General features: G+C 53.4%; 1 protein-coding gene across 1 annotated transcript in view; it reads right to left on the bottom strand.

Moving 5' to 3' along the window:
- Nucleotides 1-3,192: 3,192 nt before the first annotated feature.
- The window catches only part of TBX2 (T-box transcription factor 2), a 199,952-nt gene continuing 184,672 nt past the window's right edge, over nt 3,193-18,472 (bottom strand). Inside the window, exons 6-7 of the mRNA XM_032967527.2 lie at nt 5,620-6,044; nt 3,193-4,921 (exon numbers count right to left, since the gene is read on the bottom strand). Of these exons, the coding sequence (XP_032823418.2) occupies nt 4,499-4,921; nt 5,620-6,044 (848 nt within the window). The 3' untranslated portion in view covers nt 3,193-4,498. The remainder of the gene's footprint in view (nt 4,922-5,619; nt 6,045-18,472) is intronic.

Genomic DNA, 18,472 nt, shown 5'->3' with positions numbered 1-18,472 from the left:
CCACTACCACTACACACCACCACCACTACCACCACCACCACTACCACTACACACCACCACCACACACCACCACCACACACCACCACCACTACACACCACCACACACCACCACTACACACCACCACCACACACCACCACTACACACCACCACCACACACCACCACTACACACCACCACCACACACCACCACCACACACCACCACCACACACCACCACACACCACCACCACACACCACCACCACACACCACCACCACACACCACCACCACCACCACTACACACCACCACCACCACCACCACACACCACCACCACCACCACACACCACCACCACACACCACCACACACCACCACCACCACAACCACCACCACCACACACCACTACCACCACCACACACCACCACACACCACCACCACACTCCACTACACACCACCACACAGCACACACCACCACCACCACACACCACCACACACCACCACCACACACCACCACCACACACCACCACCACACACACTACCACTACACACCACCACTACACACCACCACCACCACCACACACCACCACACACCACCACCACACACACTACCACTACACACCACCACACACCACCACCACCACACACCACCACCACCACTCCGCTGCTCCTGACGCCGCTGTTTGTCTTGAGGCTGCCTGAAATGCCAAATCGTTGAATTCCGTCGCACCGAAGTCCACAGCAGCCACGCGACAGAACGATGAGCAAGGAAAGATTCCCTTGGTGCCGCTGCGGCCGTGCGCACGGCGTTTGTCCCATCCGCTATCTGCCCAACTATCTGCTCTCCTATCTGCTCTCCTATCTCCCCAACTATCTGCTCTTCTATCTGCTCTCCTATCTCCCCAACTATCTGCCCAGATATCCGGTCTGTTATCTGCCCAGCTATCTGCCCAGCTATCTGCTCTCCTATCTGCCCAGCTATCTGCCCAGCTATCTGCCCAGCTATCTGCCTAGATATCTGCCCAGATATCCGGTCTGCTATCTGCCCAGCTATCTGCCCAGCTATCTGCCCAGATATCCGGTCTGCTATTTGCTCTGCTATCTGCCCAGATATCCGGTCTGCTATCTGCCCAGATATCCGCCCAGATATCTGCCCAGATATCCGGTCTGCTATCTGCCCAGCTATCTGCCCAGATATCCGGTCTAATATTTGCTCTGCTATCTGCCCAGCTATCCGGACTGCTATTTGTTCTGCTATCTGCCCAGCTATCCGGACTGCTATATATATCTTCTCTGCTATCTTCTCTGCTATCTTCTCTGCTGTCTGTGCCCCGTGCCACGATCCGCGCCACTCTTTGTGCCGTGCAGCGGCAAATCTCCCCGCTGGACGCAAATTAATGACGCCTCACGTCCTGGGGGGGGGGAGGGGTGGAGGGGGGCGGTGGGTACGGGGGGGGGGGTCGTGGGGGGTGGAATTCGACCGAATGCGCCGAGTCATCGTGTGCGCCCCTAACAATAGCAGCTCCCCTTCAAACTGGGGGGGGGGGGGGGGGGGGGGGGTTGGTGGATCACCGCGTGATCCGCGAGGTTTCTCACCTGCAGGGCTACCAGTCGGTGTGGTGGCTGCCTGCACGTGGCGGTGGAGCAAGTAGGTTGACCCCACAAATGGACTCCGCTCACGAGCGGGAATGGTTCAGCTCCCAGTCGTGGTGGAGACAGGGAGTGGGGGTGTGGGTGGGGTTGAGTTGTCGACTCGGTCCATCCTAGGCCTATAAGTTGAGTGCCACTTTGTTGGAATGGAACAATGATGCCCGTTCCATGAATGGACTTAGCCACCGCCAAATCAATGTGGAATGTCCATCCATCGGCCGAGGATCGCCCGCCCGAGATGACGCGTCGTCCCATCCCCGCGTGACGAGGGAGCTGCTTCGCTTTGTCCTTTCGTCCCCACTACAGATGATGGTCACCGCCACAGGCAGAGTCGACAACGGTCAACGTGTAGCGCTGCGCCACCGCCACCAGATGGTATCCGCTCGCTCTCGGGGGGGAGGGGGGGGGGGTGGGGCGACTCAGAGGGAGAGAGAGGACGACTCGGAGAGAGGATGACTCAGAGAGAGTGAAAGAGAGAGAGGGAGAGGGAGGACTCAGAGGGAGAGAGAGGATGACTGACAAAGCGAGAGAGAGAGAATGACTCAGAGAGAGTGAAAGAGAGAGAGAGGGAGGACTCAGAGGGAGAGAGAGGATGACTGACAAAGAGAGAGAGGATGACTCAGACAGAGTGAAAGAGAGAGAGAGGGAGGACTCAGAGGGAGAGAGAGAGGATGACTGACAAAGAGAGAGAGAGAGAGGATGACTCAGAGAGAGTGAAAGAGAGAGAGGGGGAGGCCTCAGAGGTAGAGAGAGAGGATGACTGACAAAGAGAGTGAGAGGATGACTCAGAGAGAGTGAAAGAGAGAGAGAGGGAGGACTCAGAGGGAGGGAGAGAGGATGACTGACAAAGAGAGAGAGAGAGAGAGGATGACTCGGAGAGAGTGAAAGAGAGAGAGAGGGGGACGGCTCAGAGGGAGAGAGAGGATGACTCAGAGAGAGTGAAAGAGAGAGAGGAGGGGGACGGCTCAGAGAGAGAGAGAGGATGACTCAGAGAGAGTGAAAGAGAGAGAGGATGACTCAGAGAGAGTGAAAGAGAGGGAGAGGGGAGGACTCAGAGGGAGAGAGAGAGGATGACTGACAAAGAGAGAGAGAGAGGATAAGTTCTGCGGCCCTCTATATATTAAGATGTTTTCGTTGTTGTTGTAATCGTGAAATTGCTTTGACGTAGTCTGCCGGCCGAATCGCCCGTGACCGAAAAGAGCTTCTCGGCCCAAGTGGGCTTCCCCCGGTGGGAATGGAACCTCCCGATTGTGAGTCGGCGAACATTTCTACTCTGTGGGGAAAGAAAAGAAAAAACTGGAGCACAGGGGGAGAACAACCCGCGCGTGATCGTCACCGTCGCTCGCGATCCACCAACCCCGACTTCCGAGGCGTCGTGGGATGTGCCGCGCGGCGAGACTCCCCGGTACATCGGCGCAGTTTCACGCGGGGCGGAAACAGCAAAAAAAAAACGACACGAAAAAAACGAAACGCATGCAGTCCACTCCGCGCGAGAGACGTCGCAATGGAAATAGGCAACAACAAAAAAAATAGGACAAAATCAAACCAAAGTCCTTTGGCAAAGCAGGCTCATGTGCAAAGTCTGTACACCTTTTTTAATATATATTTAGTTTTTCTCTCTGAAACAATAGCTTGTGCAGGTCGCCTTATTTTCTTCCCCGCCCCATCCCGTCAGTTCACTCCCAGTCGACAGAGCCTCCCTCCGTCGATTGGCTATATACCCGGGCAACCCGCCATGGTAACGTAGAATTTCCACCGCTCGCTTCAAAGGGGCTGCCCGCCGCAGCCGGAGCGAGCTTTGCTCGGCGATCGGTAACGCGGAATAATAGGTGCGTTGCCCTGTCCGTTCCTACGCCACAGAGAGGCGGCTTTATTCAGTGGCTATAGTTCCTCGTCCTCGCCTCCTGCAATAATAACCAGCAAACGTTATTTTTCGGAGACACCTTATAAGAGAGGCCGTCCGTTGGCTTGGCGGAGCTCCGTTAAGTTGGGCGCCGATATATCCAAAAAGAAGTGACCGCCGTTCATTTTCACGAAGATTCTATTCACGGAGCTTGGAGTTTGAACCCTTTTGCGTTCATGGACGGGTGTAGCAAACCCATCGTCATTTGTGCGAGCCGGTCCGATGTTTCATGCACCCCGCTGACGCAAGCTTTCAACACCCTGATGGATCATCGCAAAGGCTTATGATTTTAATTCAAGTCGTTTTTTGTTTGTTTGTTTGTTTGTTTTAGGTTTGGCAGTGACTGTCTATCAACGGTGACAGCGTAGAGCTCTCAATCTCTCCCGTTTCTCCCGGCTTTCCAAAACGCAGCTCAGCATGCATCGTCGGAAGCCTCCGACGCATCATCTATCGAGCACATTGAACAGGGATCGCTTGTCGCGTGCACGCTTGTGTCATCAGACAAACTCGGTGGTGCTTTGGTTCCTGAAACGTGGCAGGCCCTCTCTCTGGGAGGTAGTGCAGTCGCAAGATGGCACCCGGGAAAATCTATATATATATACATATATGTATACTGTATATATGTATACTGTATATATGTATACTGTATATATGTATACTGTATATATGTATCTCAGAAAACCATAACGATGGTGCCAAAAAAAAAAAATGCCAGACGGACGACCCCACAAGATGGTGGCCTAGATTCACAAAATGGCGGCCGTACGTTTGCAGTCGGGAGCCATCGATCCACAAGATGGCGACCGGTCGACGAAAGATGGCAGGCGTGCAGTTACGACCACGCCTGAAAAACAACGGCATGGCTGTAGACGAACCGAGGACGAGACCGCAAAACGGCGGGGAGGGCCCCGTAGATGTGGGGGCGGGAAGTAGCACCCCCGTCGAGTTCACGGCGGCCTAGCGGATGCTCCGTCACGGCGGGCCGTCGCCCAGGCCGCTCACGAGGCGCTGCATGTGCCGCAGCTCGCTGGGCGACCGGTCCGCCGGCGGGGACCCCGATCCCGGCGCCGCTGCTGCTTCCGCCTCGCCGTGCGAGGCAGTCTCCAGCTTTTCCGGCTTAACGTCCCGCCTGGCTCCTGCCGCCGACGCGGCCACCGCGGCCGCCGTGGCCGCCGTGGCCGCCGCCGCCGCCGCCGCCGCCGTCGTCGCCGCCGGGAGGATCGAGGGCAGCTGAGAGGGCAAGGAGCCAGCGCCAAGGCCCGGGAAGGAGTAGGGGTTGTACCGCCAGCTGCCCCGAGCCGCCGCGCTTAGGAAGGCCGGGTTGGGCAGCGACGCCGTCGGCAGGTAAGGGTACGGGTACGGCAGGAGGCCGCTCAGGCCTGGAACTGCTAGGCCCTGTGCGAAGAATTTGGGGGGGGGGGGGGCGGGAGGAGAGAGAAAAAGTGGTCACGGTCGGCGGTTGTTTTCACGAGCACCTGGGGATGCTGTTGGGGATCCCTATATCTGGGTGACGGTACTAATGATGATATTGTAGAGACACTGATTTTCTAGGAGGCTCAGGTAAATTATGTCTAGATAATTGTCTGTTTGATATGATGTATGCACAGCTGTCCGATCTGCTGTTTGGTGTACTGTCTGTATACCGCCCACTTTTACATAGCCACGTCCACTACCTGCAACCTCTCCTGAGATCTTACCTGGGACCTCACGTGGAGCCTCTTCAGGGACCTCACCTGGGATTTCACCCAAGACCTCACCAGGGACTTCACCCAAGACCTCACCTGGGACCTCTTAAGGGACCTCACCTAGGACCTCAACTGGGACTTCACCTGGAACCTCACCTGGGACCTCACCCAGGACTTCACCAGGGACCTCACCCAAGACCTCACCTGGGACCTCTTTAGGTACCTCACCTAGGACCTCAACTGGGACCTCACCTGGAACCTCACCTGGGACCTCACCTCGGACCTCTTAGGTGACCTCACCTGGGACTTCACCCAAGACCTCACCAGGGACTTCACCCAAGACCTCACCTGGGACTTCACCCAAGACCTCACCTGGCACCTTACCTGGGACTTCACCTGGCACCTCACCTGTGGCGTGAGCAGAGGGTGGCCGAAGGGCCCCCCCGGCAGGGCCGGAGAGGGACCCCCCCCGTGGGTCCGAGCGTCGAGCCCCGGCACGGAGGCCAGGAAGGGTCCCAGGGGCCCCGAGTGCAGCAGGAGAGGGTGCGTGGGGGGCAGGCCCCCCGCCACTCCCAGCTTGCCGAAGGCGCTGCCCAGGTGGTGAAGGTGAGGGAAGTGGTACTGCTGCTGCTGCTGCTGCTGCTTGAGTGGCGAGGTCTCGGGGGGAGTGGAGGCACTGGAGTTGCGGCTGTGGCGGCGGCTGACGAAGGAAGGGGGGCGGCGCTCTTTTGCCGGGCTCGAGGGGGGCCCCGGCGAGCCCCCCGAATCCGCGCCGCCACCACTGCCGCCACTGCCGCCACTGGAACGCTCCCCGCTCCCAACCGAGCCTCCTGCTGGAAAGAATTGGGGTTTAAAACATTGAATGTGTAGCATCGTGGTGCTTAGCTTCAGCCGGAACACGTCCGGAACGCCGCTGTGTTCCGGGAATTCTATCGGCTTCGGCTGTGAAACTACAGCACGCGACTCTTGAAACGCAGCGGTGCAATTCGTTGGTGAAGACACCTAATCTTCCAGTTACATGCTAATTTCTGACTTTAACACCCTGCTAATCCAACACATTAACACAGCTACTTCAATGCTAAATTCTTCTGTTGATATGTAAACTCCTTTGTCAAGGCGCTCTGCTCCTCCCACCCAGCTTAAAAGACGCTGCCAAGCTTAGCAGTGTTCATTGGAGCGCTGTCTTCCCGACAGTTCTGTTTCTTCACCTGAAGAAGGCTACTTGTGTTGTGGCCGAAACGTCGTGAGAATTTTATTATGTTTTATCTTCATTATTTCATTATTTCCCTTCTACGTGGTGACTTTACCGAAAGAGCCAAGAAGATGGCTTTTCGTTGTTTCTGGAGGAGCCTCGAGGGTAGAGATTCAATCTCCTGGCTCCGCCAATTGGGGTTTGGCCAGGAGACGTCCCTAGGCTAGAGCGGTGGTTCTCAAACGGGGGGGGGGGGGGTGGAGGAGGGTACGCGGACCCCTCGGGGGTACGGTGAGGTGCTCCATAACCGTGTGTGTAATTATATCATGTACATGAGAGTCATTGGTGAAGCGTCATGTTGCATGAATCTGCCTGCCGATGTAAAATAACTCGGGCGCAGTATGAATCCCACATGGTAACATCGAGCGGTCTGTAAAGAAAAAACCCTTTCTAAACTCACCGATCGTTAAACAATGCCCTGGTTACGAAGAGTGACCAGCGAGCGGAAGCAATGACGCCACGTCCGGGGAATTCAACGTTTTTATTCGCCTGCAGTTACTTGGCTAGCCGGGGTATAACCTCACAAAGTGGACAATTCGGCTAACGAAACTTATTAACGTTGATTAATTGACAACATTGATTTATCGGAACCATGTTGGGTCACGCCGCCTCCACCAACCCGAGTTGGAGTCCCGGGATGGTGGGGGTGGGGTGGGGTGGTGGGGGTAGAGGGATGGGGCGGCCGGTGGAGGGATGGATGGGGTGGGGGTGGGGGGTGGAGGGGTGGAGGGTTGGGTGGGGTGGGGGTGGAGGCGTGGGGGGTGGAATGGGGAGACAAAGGCGGTCGGGCGTGACTCTGAGCCCACACGCCCCTCGATCTGCACCGTCGCGAGTCGAGTGATGATCGCGTCGCGTGCACTTGCCCCGACAACCTCTGCCCGACTACACGGGAGAGCTTTGTCTTTGTGCGAGTGAACGCGCGGTGCTTTCAGGAACTTGAACCCCCCCCCCTCCACCCACCCCCCTCCAATGGATTCAGATGCATGTGACCCCCCCCCACCCCCCATACAGTTACTGGATGTCAATTTATCTTACAGGGAGCGATAGTGTAGCGGTTAGCGCGCTGCGCTATGAACCCGGCGACACGGGTTCGATTCTCGCTCACGGCCAACACCCGTGACGATTTTCTGAACCGGTCCCGGGCTTCCCCTAAGTCGACTCAGCCTCAAATGAGTACCTGGTGCGGTGTGTAAACATTGCCACTAGGGAGACAAAGGCGGTCGGGCGTGGTGCTGGCCACCCACCCCCTCGTGTACCGTTCCGGCCTTCATAGGTGCTCGCTAACAGCACTTGCCCCTACAGTCTGTTACAGGCTATACGGGGGATCTTTGTTGTGTTAGTGGTGTGTGTGTGTCTGTGTTAGTGTTTGGGTACGCGGTCCAGACCCTGGCTGACAGAGGAGGTGTTCAGGACAGTTGAGAAAAAGCGACAGGCCCACTGTCATCGGCTACAGAATCCCACGTCAGAGAATGAGGCTCACCGCAGCCTTCGCTCGGAGGTTCGGAGAGCCGTGAGGCGCTGCAAGGATGGGTGGTGGTCGCGGGTTGCTGAGGAGATGGAGTCTGCCTCAGTGGCCCGTGATCACAAATATCTATTTAACTCCATCAAAAAAGTAACCTGAAGCGCCACACCTATTACCATCATTAGGGGAAAAAACGGTGATCCAATCTCCGACCCCCAGGAACAGGTTTGCAGATTTGCTGAGCATTTCTGTGAGGTCCTGGGGGAGGGGAAATCCCTCAGCCAGGAAAACATCGTGGCACAAAGTGGAGATGAGATGACCCTGCTGAGGCTGAGGTGTACAGAAGGCGATCCGGAGTCTGAGACCATCATAACAACAGTCTGGACCACTGGACGGGTTCCGCAGGATTGGAAGGATGCCCTGGTGGTCCCCCTAACAACTATAGGGGCATCTCACTCCTGGCTTGCAGAGCCCCAATGCGGTTTCAGGAAAGGGCGGTCCTGCACAGATGCCATATTTTCTGCCTGCTGCAGCAGAGGTGTAGGGAATTCCAGCAAGACCTACATCTCTGCTTTATTGACCTGGTCAAGCCCTATGATACCATCAGTAGGCCTGGGCTCTGGGTCGTTCTTCGTGCTTTTGGAGTACCTGACCCTCTGCTCACAATCATTAAGGACCTTCATGATGGTGAGCGGGCCCGAGTAAAACTACGTGGCCGGGAGTCAGAGCCATTCCCTGTACAACTTGGGGTGCTCCCACATTATTTAACATCTATTTTGACCACGTAGTTCGTGAAGCCTGTACCGGGGGAATCTCCATTTGGTACAGATATAATGGGAGGCTGATCGATTTCCGGGTGCGGTCAAGGGATGTCTCCCTATTGCTCAACCACGTTATGTATGGCGATAATTTGGTAATAGCTGCTCATTAAGAGGAGGAGTTGGAGATGCTGTTGCTGAGACTGGAGCGTGCCACTAAGAGATGGGGCCTTACCATCAGCCCCACCAAAACTAAGCACCTGCCTGGGTATTTTGTACCATCGGACACTCTTCCTCCACAACTCCCAATCGGTGATGAGGCAGTTGTGGAGAGAGTGGAGAGTTTTCCATACCTGGGCAGTGTGCTTATGACCGGCTCCAGTTTAAGAGCAGAGATCTCACTCCGAATCAGTCTAGCGGCAATATCAGTTGCGTAATGCTGTGTGGAAGCTACCTGGTCTGTTGCTCCGCACTAAGCTTCAGGTCTTCTCGGCTACGGTCATTCCCTCCCTTCTCTACGCTTGCGAAACGTGGACCCCCCTAATGGAACATCTTCGCCGGTTAGAAACATTTAGGCTAGCCTGCCTACGATCCATCCTGAGTTTAACCAGGCTGGAATGTGTGAGGAGCTCACAAATCCTTGAAAGATCTGGGCAAGGTCCAATCGTTGAGCTCCTCCGGCAGGCAAGTCTGCGTTGGCTGGGTCATGTAGCCCGCATGCCCAGCCACCGCATGCCGAAACAGCTTTTGTTCGGCCGGATCGAGATGGCTAAACGGGCGCGGTACGAGCTAGAGAAGAGATGGAGTGATGTGGTACAGGAGGACGTGGAGCTGAGTGGACTTGCCGATGACTGGTACCAGCGGTGTCAAGATCGGCCTCTGTGGAGGAGGCTCGTGAAGGACGCTACTGGGCAGTTGGAGGCAGTCGCCCTCCAACAACAACGGAGGGCGGAGGAGCGACGCTCACAACAACGAGCGGAGCGCCGGGTGGCTAAAGCACAGCAGGTTGGCACAGTAGGGGACACAGGTGGTGCATCAGCCAGTCATTTCAGTCATCTTAGTCAGTCGACCCGTGGCACTTGGGTCTACCCCACGACCTCCTACCAGCGGGCGTTCGACACTTCACGTGGCCTCAAGGTGCACATAGCCTGGCACAAGCGTCGTGGTGACGTCACCGCCACTTAGTCGCGAATGGCGGTTGTTGTTAGTGGTGTGTGTGTGTGGCTGTGTGTGTGTTAGTAGTGTGTGTGTGTCTGTGTGTGTGTGTCTGTGTGTGTGTCTGTGTGTGTGTCACTGTTCCGGCATCGGCGCATCCACACAACATCATGGATGCATGCCGGGTCCAAGCAAGAACATCTGCTGGACTACATAGTGACGGACCAGCGAATGCGAGCCCATGTCCTTGACACCAGGACCTACCGTGGAGCTGATCTGCCCTCTGACCATCGACTAGTCATCTGTAAGATGCGCCTGCCATTCTTCCACTCCGGTGGTGGGTGTACACCCAGGACCACATTCCAACCTAAAGTGGCCTGGTCTCAGTTATCTGATGAAAGTTGCAAGCGAGAATTTCATCATCGCTTGCGGCTGGGATTGGCATCGTCCCCGACTCCTCCTGATGTCGAGGGTAAATGGGCGAGGTTTAGGACTGTGACTCATGCAGCTGCAATGGCTGCTTTGGGTACGCGGTCCAGACCTCCCCAGACACCCTGGATGACAGAGGAGTTGTTCAGGATGGTTGAGAAAAAGCGACAGGCCCACTGTCATCGGCTACAGAATCCCACGTCAGAGAATGAGGAGGCTTACCGCAGCCTTCGCTCGGAGGTTCGGAGAGCCGTGAGGCGCTGCAAGGATGGGTGGTGGTCGCGGGTTGCTGAGGAGATGGAGTCTGCCTCAGTGGCCCGTGATCACAAATCTCTATTGAACTCCATCAAAAAAGTAACCTGCAGCGCCACACCGATTACCATCATTAGGGGAAAAAACGGTGATCCAATTTCCGACCCCCAGGAACAGGTTCGCAGATTTGCTGAGCATTTCTGTGAGGTCCTGGGGGAGGGAAAATCCCTCAGCCAGGAAAACATCGTGGCACAAAGTGAGGATGACCCTGCTGAGGCTGCGGTGCCTCAAATATTGGATGAAGTCACCCCCTGTGAGTGGCTGGCTGAGGTGCCATCTGCTGAGGAAGTATTGAAGGCGATCCGGAGTCTGAGACCAGGAAAGGCAGCGGGCAGAGATGATCTCCCAAGCGAAATGCTGAGGGAGGGTGGCGTTTGTGCACAGACTGCCCTATATGACATCATAACAACAGTCTGGACCACTGGACGGGTTCCGCAGGATTGGAAGGATGCCCTGGTGGTCCCCCTTTTTAAGAAGGGGGACCGCACAGACTGTAACAACTACAGGGGCATCTCACTCCTCAGTGTGCCGGGAAAGGTCCTGGCAAGGATTATTCAACATCGCCTTGCCAGGCACGCTGAGGAGAGGCTTGCGGAGCCCCAATGCGGTTTCAGGAAAGGGCGGTCCTGCACAGATGCCATATTTTCTGTCCGTCTGCTACAGCAGAGGTGTAGGGAATTCCAACTAGACCTACATCTCTGCTTTATTGACCTGGTCAAGGCCTATGATACCATCAGTAGGCCTGGGCTCTGGGTCGTTCTTCGTGCTTTTGGAGTACCTGACCCTCTGCTCACGATCATTAAGGACCTTCATGATGGTGAGCGGGCCCGGGTAAAACTACGTGGCCGGGAGTCAGAGCCATTCCCTGTACACCTTGGGGTGCGACAGGGATGTCCTCTGGCTCCCACATTATTTAACATCTATTTTGACCACGTAGTTCGTGAAGCCTTCAATAGCTGTACCGGGGGAATCTCCATATGGTACAGATATAATGGGAGGCTAATCGATGCCCGGGTGCGGTCAAGGGATGGCTCCCTATTGTTCAACCACGTTATGTATGCTGATGACTTGGTAATAGCTGCTCAGTCAGAGGAGGAGTTGGAGACGCTGCTGCTGAGACTGGAGCGTGCCACTAAGAGGTGGGGCCTTACCATCAGCCCCACCAAAACTAAGCACCTGCCTGGGTATTTTGTACCATCGGACACTCCACCCCCACAACTCCCAATCGGTGATGGGGCAGTTGTGGAGAGATTGGAGAGTTTCCCATACCTGGGCAGTGTGCTTATGACTGGCTCCAGTTTAACAGCAGAGGTCTCACTCCGAATCAGTCGAGCGGCAATATCTTTTCATCGGTTGCGTAACGCTGTGTGGAAGCTACCTGGTCTGTCGCTCCGCACTAAGCTTCAGGTCTTCTCGGCCACGGTCATTCCCTCCCTTCTCTACGCTTGCGAAACGTGGACCCCCCTAATGGAACATCTTCGCCGGTTAGAAACATTTAGGCTGACCTGCCTACGATCCATCCTGGGTTTAACCAGACTGGATTGTGTGAGGAGCTCACAAATCCTTGAAAGATCTGGGCAGGGTCCCATCGGTGAGCTCCTCCGGCAGGCAAGGCTGCGATGGCTGGGTCATGTAGCCCGCATGCCCAACCACCGCATACCGAAACAGCTTTTGTTTGGCCGGATTGAGGGGGCTAAGCGGGCGCGGCACGGGCTAGAGAAGAGATGGAGTGATGTGGTACAGGAGGACGTGGAGCTGAGTGGACTTGCCGATGACTGGTACCAGCGGTGTCAAGATCGGCCTCTGTGGAGGAGGCTCGTGAAGGATGCTACTGGGCAGTTGGAGGCAGTCGCCCTCCAACAACAACGGAGGGCGGAGGAGCGACGCTCAGAACAACGAGCGGAGCGCCGGGTGGCTAAAGCACAGCAGGTTGGCACAGTAGGGGGCACAGGTGGTGCATCAGCCAGTCATCTCAGTCAGTCGACCCGTGGCACCTGGGTCTGCCCCGTGACCTCCTGCCAGCGGGCGTTCGACACTTCACGTGGCCTCAGGGTGCACATAGCCTGGCACAAGCGTCGTGGTGACGTCACCGCCACTTAGTGGCGAATGGCGGTTGTTGTTGTTGTTGTTGTCTGTGTGTGTGTTAGTGGAGTGATTAGCGCTACGCTGCGCTGCGCTACGAACCCAGCGACCCAAGTTCGATTCCCGCTCACGGCCAACACCGGTAACGATTATCTGAACCGGTCTTGGGCTTCCCCTAGGTCGACTCAGCCTCAAATGAGTACCTGGTGCGGTGTGCATTAAACATCCCTACTGGGGAGACAAAGGCGGCCGGGCGTGGTGCTGGTCACCCACCCCCTCCTTCATAGGTGCTTGGTTAACAGCACTTTCCACAAAAGTCAGCTAAAGCTATACGGGTGATCTTTGTCTTCATGTACATGCGTGACATGCATGACAGCGTATGTTTGCATGCATATATGTACTTATTATATGCGCACATATATGCATGTATGTATGTGTTTGTTGTATAGCAGCGTATATATTGTACATATATAGTAAATATATATTTCGATTTAAAGCTTTCGTGACTGCAATGATTCATCTTCTTTGGTTCTTTCGGTAAAGTCACGTAGAATGAGAATAAAATAATAAATTGATGAAATAAAATAACACAATAATATTCTCACGACGTTTCGGCCATAACACAAGCGGCCTTCATCAGGTGAAGGGACGAGACTGTCTGGTAGGACAGCGCTGGAGTCCCTTCACCTGATGAAGGCCGCTTGTGTTGTGGCCGAAACGTCGTGAGAATATTATTGTGTTATTTAATTTTATCAATTTATTATTTTATTCTCATTCTACGTGACTTTACCGAAAGAACCAAAGAAGTAAATATATACATATACGTATATATGTATATGCTTACGTGTATCCATAATATACATTGTGTGTGTGTACGTGCGCGTGTGTGCGTGTGTGTGTATTCGTAGGTGCTGCTCGCGAACAGCACTTGCCCCTCCAGTCTGTCAGAGGCTACACGGGGGATCTTTGTCTTTGTTGCAGCTGAGGTGCAGCATGCAGTGCTGCTGATGAGTCGCTGAAGGTTTCTGTTTGGTGCTTGAACATCGTAACGCAACTGCCTGCTGCTTTATTGCCAGGAAGGGTACAACACTCATATTCTTATTTATTTATTTTATACAAACAATGCCTCTGCTACCGCACGGAGACAATAATTCGCATGAATTGGAGGAGGGGGGGGGGATAAAATATGTTTAACTTAGTTTTATCCTTTTCAAACAAAGTCTGTTTGAGAGTTAACATTCGTGAAGTTTTTGAAGGGTGATAAATTGTTATAAGTGGAAAAATAATACTACCAATAATAATCGTATTATGTATGCGTAGCCAACCATGTTATAGTAATGATATTACTATGATATAATTCTTAAATACTACTTTCGAAATGTATATGATGAATTATTACAAGCAATAATAAACAAAAACACATTAATTATTCAACAATAGTGAATAATTAATATTTAACACATATTAATGAGATAGATTTCTAAAGTAGTGTTTACGTTTTATAATAATTCTAGAGCAATTTCCACTACTGCGATATTTTAATTATAATTGTATATTTTTTTAGCAAAGAGTGAGACGCTGCAGTCGATAAAAAGCAGAGGGGTCGCTCATTTCCGGGTAAACGGCTTCACTGGCGATCTAAAACTAAATTGAAATATTATTTGGGTCTTTCGGTAAAGTCACGTAGATGGGTTGAAATGAAATAACAAAAAGCGACGATGTTTCGATCGCAATACAAGCGGTCTCCATCAGGAAAAACGACCGCTTGTGAACATATCCACGTGACTTTACCGAATGACCCAAATAATATGAATTCCTGCAGTCACGAAAGCTTGAAGTCAAGATTTAAATTATAATATTAAAAAAGTAACGTATTATTCTTATTGCTTACGATCTAAATCCCCACTGAGCTAAGAGGCATTGTTTAGAGGCGGCCGGGCCAGCGCGTGATGATAGCGAATCTATCGAAGTGGCTGATAGCATCATCATCATTATGGTTTAACACGTATGCTTTCGCGACCAACATCCCATACCGTGTCAACTCATTTGGTTTGCCACATATCCTTGTCCAGGGAAATAGAGTTCTCAGGTCCATACGGCGTACAGCCGTTTCAATACGGGCTAAATTTATTACTTTTGTCTTATCTGTCTGTGTTTCTCCCCTGTGATGGGACTTTGTAGGATGAACGTTGAGATTTATAAGGGGCACGGGGTGATTAATACGCTCTGAATAGGTCTGCAATAAGGTCGGGGCACTGACAAGGGGTCGACAGATTTGTTATCCGTCCAACAAACCTTGCTAATTGGCCGTGTCGGCTCGTGGCGGGTTCAACGACACATTTATATATTCACACGACCTAACCCAAAAAACTCTCTAATGGATCACCGCAATAATCATCATCATCATAGGCGCGGGCTCCGTTTGTCAGGCGAGGGGGGTGAAAAGCTCCTCACCATCACGGTGCACCATAGAGATAGAGACCCATAGAGATACATAGAGACCCATAGAGACACATAGAGACCCATAGGTATACACAGAGACTCAAAGAGATACAGAGGCCCATAGAGATACATAGAGACCCATATGTATACACAGAGACTCAAAGAGATACAGAGGCCCATAGAGATATATAGAGATCCATATGTATACACAGAGACTCAGAGATACATAGAGACCCATAGAGACACACAGAGACCCATAGGTATAAACAGAGACTCAAAGAGATACAGAGACCCATAGAGACACATAGAGACCCATATGTATATACAGAGACTCAGAGATATAGAGGCCCATAGAGACACATAGAGACCCATATGTATACACAGAGACTCAAAGAGATACAGGGACCCATAGAGACACATAGAGACCCATATGTATACACAGAGACTCAGAGATCCAGAGACCCATAGAGACACAAAGAGATCCATAGGTATACACAGAGACTCAAAGAGATACAGAGGCTCATAGAGATACATAGAGACCCATATGTATACACAGAGACTCAAAGAGATACAGAGGCCCATAGAGATACATAGAGATCCATAGGTAAACACAGATAATCTTAGAGATACATAGAAACTCATAGAGATCCATAGCGGATACACAGAAGTCCACAGAGATACACAGACACCCACGGAGACCCGTAGACTATGGGGGAAACCATATTTACTCCAAATATAAAACGGGCATCGCCAGGGTCCGGGATCAAACGTCGGAATTCCTGCATCGCAGGCGCGGGAGGGAATCGCTCCTAGCCAGCACTGGGACAGAGAGAGCACGCGCGGATGCCATGGACGCCACTCGCTAACAGCACTTGCACCAAACGTGGGATGAAGGCTATACGGGGCATCTTTGTCTTTTCGTTTGTGTCTTTGTGATACTGGCAGTCGACGTAGCAGTGTGGACTGTTACCCTGCGTGGCAATGATGTGCTGTGGTGCTGCCGTGTGTGTGACACTGATGTGGTATGGTGCTGGCGTGTGTGTGACACTGATGTGGTATGGTGCTGCCGTGTGTGTGACAATGATGTGGTGTGGTGCTGGCGTGTGTGTGACAATGATGTGGTATGGTGCTGGCGTGTGTGTGACAATGATGTGGTATGGTGCTGGCGTGTGTGTGACACTGATGTGGTGTGGTGCTGGCGTGTGTGTGACACTGATGGAGAGAGAGAGACGCAAACTCCAAATATACAGCAGCAGCAGCAGGCGTCAGGGTCGGGATCGAACCCACGACCTCCTGTATACCAGGCGAGGTAGTGAACATTTCGGGATCGAACCCACGACCTCCTGCGTGCCAGGCGAGGTAGTGAACATCTCGGGATCGAACCCACGACCCTCTGTACACCAGGCGAGGTAGTGAACATCTCGGGATCGAACCCACGACCCCCTGTACACCAGGCGAGGTAGTGAACATCTCGGGATCGAACCCACGACCTCCTGTACACCAGGCGAGGTAGTGAACATCTCGGGATCGAACCCACGACCCCCTGTACACCAGGCGAGGTAGTGAACATCTCGGGATCGAACCCACGACCTCCTGTACACCAGGCGAGGTAGTGAACATCTCGGGATCGAACCCACGACCACCTGTACACCAGGCGAGGTAGTCAACATCTCGGGATTGAACCCACGACCCCCTGTACACCAGGCGAGGTAGTCAACATCTCGGGATTGAACCCACGACCTCCTGTACACCAGGCGAGGTAGTCAACATCTCGGGATCGAACCCACGACCTCCTGTACACCAGGCGAGGTAGTCAACATCTCCTAGCCACCGTGATGATGAGAGAGGGATAGAACCCACGACCACCTGTACACCAGGCGAGGTAGTTAACATCTCCTAGCCACCGTGATGATGAGAGAGGGATAGAACCCACGACCTCCTGTACACCAGGCGAGGTAGTCAACATCTCCTAGCCACCGTGATGATGAGAGAGGGATAGAACCCACGACCTCCTGTATACCAGGCGAGGTAGTTAACATCTCCTAGTCCTGTACCTGGCTCCAATTCGCCTAAATTTGACATTCGCAGGAAGAGCGCGACTCATGGCGAGCCGCGCTCGGCGGTGTGGAGGGAGGCGGGGGGGAGGGTAGAGGGGCGGGGCATAGAGGGGGTAGGGGGGAGGAGATGGGGGGGGGTAGAGGGGAGGGGGGGGAGTGGAAATGGGGGGGGGGGGTAGAGGGGGCGGAATCTTCTACCGTTGTCAGCTGTCGTCGCCCTGGGGGGGGAGGGCAAAGGTTAAACCGCGGGGAGGGGCCCCCAGAGCGCCCACGCGTCACAGCACCCACCACTCAGCACGATATATCGTGGGGTCACGATATATCGTGGGGTCACGATATATCGTGGGATCACGATATATCGTGGGGTCACGATATATCGTGGGGTCACGATACAAGACCCACCACGATGATAACCGTCCCCTCGATGGTAGAAACATTCTTGATATCGGGGTGCCACGATGGCTAGGAGATGTTAACTACCTCGCCTGGTATACAGGACGTCGTGGGTTCCATCCCGACCCTGACGCCTGCTGCTGTATATTTGGAGTCTGCGTGTCTCTCTCTCATCATCATCACGGTGGCTAGGAGATGTTAACTACCTCGCCTGGTGTACAGGAGGTCGTGGGTTCTATCCCTCTCTCATCATCATCACGGTGGCTAGGAGATGTTAACTACCTCGCCTGGTGTGCAGGAGGTCGTGGGTTCGATCCCTACCCTGACGCCTGCTGCTGCGGTATATTTGGAGTCTGCGTCTCTCTCTCTCTCTCCCCGTGGTCGTGTGGATTTTTTTCCAGGTCCTCCCACATTTAGAATCAACATCACCACGCATTAATTTCCGCGTGATGATGATGATAATGATCACATTGATGAGCTGCTTTCATTTGTGGCGGCCAGGTAGCTTCTGAAAAAATAAACTAATAGCTCAGTGGGCTTTGCCTGGTAAGATTAAAAACATAATTTAGTTGAAACCAAGTTAGACTAAGTTCACTTTAGACTTAGACGAAGATCATCCGACTCAATGTTGCCTTGCTCAAGCTTGGGAACTGATGTCCTGACACAACGTGAAGTTACTATACTTTACTTTTACTTATTCACGTTTAGTGATGTGTTCACCTTTCCTATCAGTTGCACGCCTATCGTATTTTCCACTCGTGTTGTAACTTTCTGACCCCGTGCCTCCTGCTGAATTAAATAAGCATTTTGATTCCGAGACACGGGGTTGATAGAGCGAGCCCCTGCTTGGTACATCCACCGTGGAGACGGAGCGCGATGCAATCCGCTCGCGAGCAGTGGATCAATCGTGACTGCTTCC

Source organism: Petromyzon marinus, chromosome 38 (genome assembly GCF_048934315.1).
Source record: "Petromyzon marinus isolate PM22_M1 ecotype Great Lakes invasive population chromosome 38, UKy_Petmar_22M1.pri1.0, whole genome shotgun sequence".
Classification (NCBI taxonomy): domain Eukaryota; kingdom Metazoa; phylum Chordata; class Hyperoartia; order Petromyzontiformes; family Petromyzontidae; genus Petromyzon; species Petromyzon marinus.
Note: the sequence above shows the minus strand (reverse complement) of the source record. Positions and strands in the feature narration are given on the sequence as shown.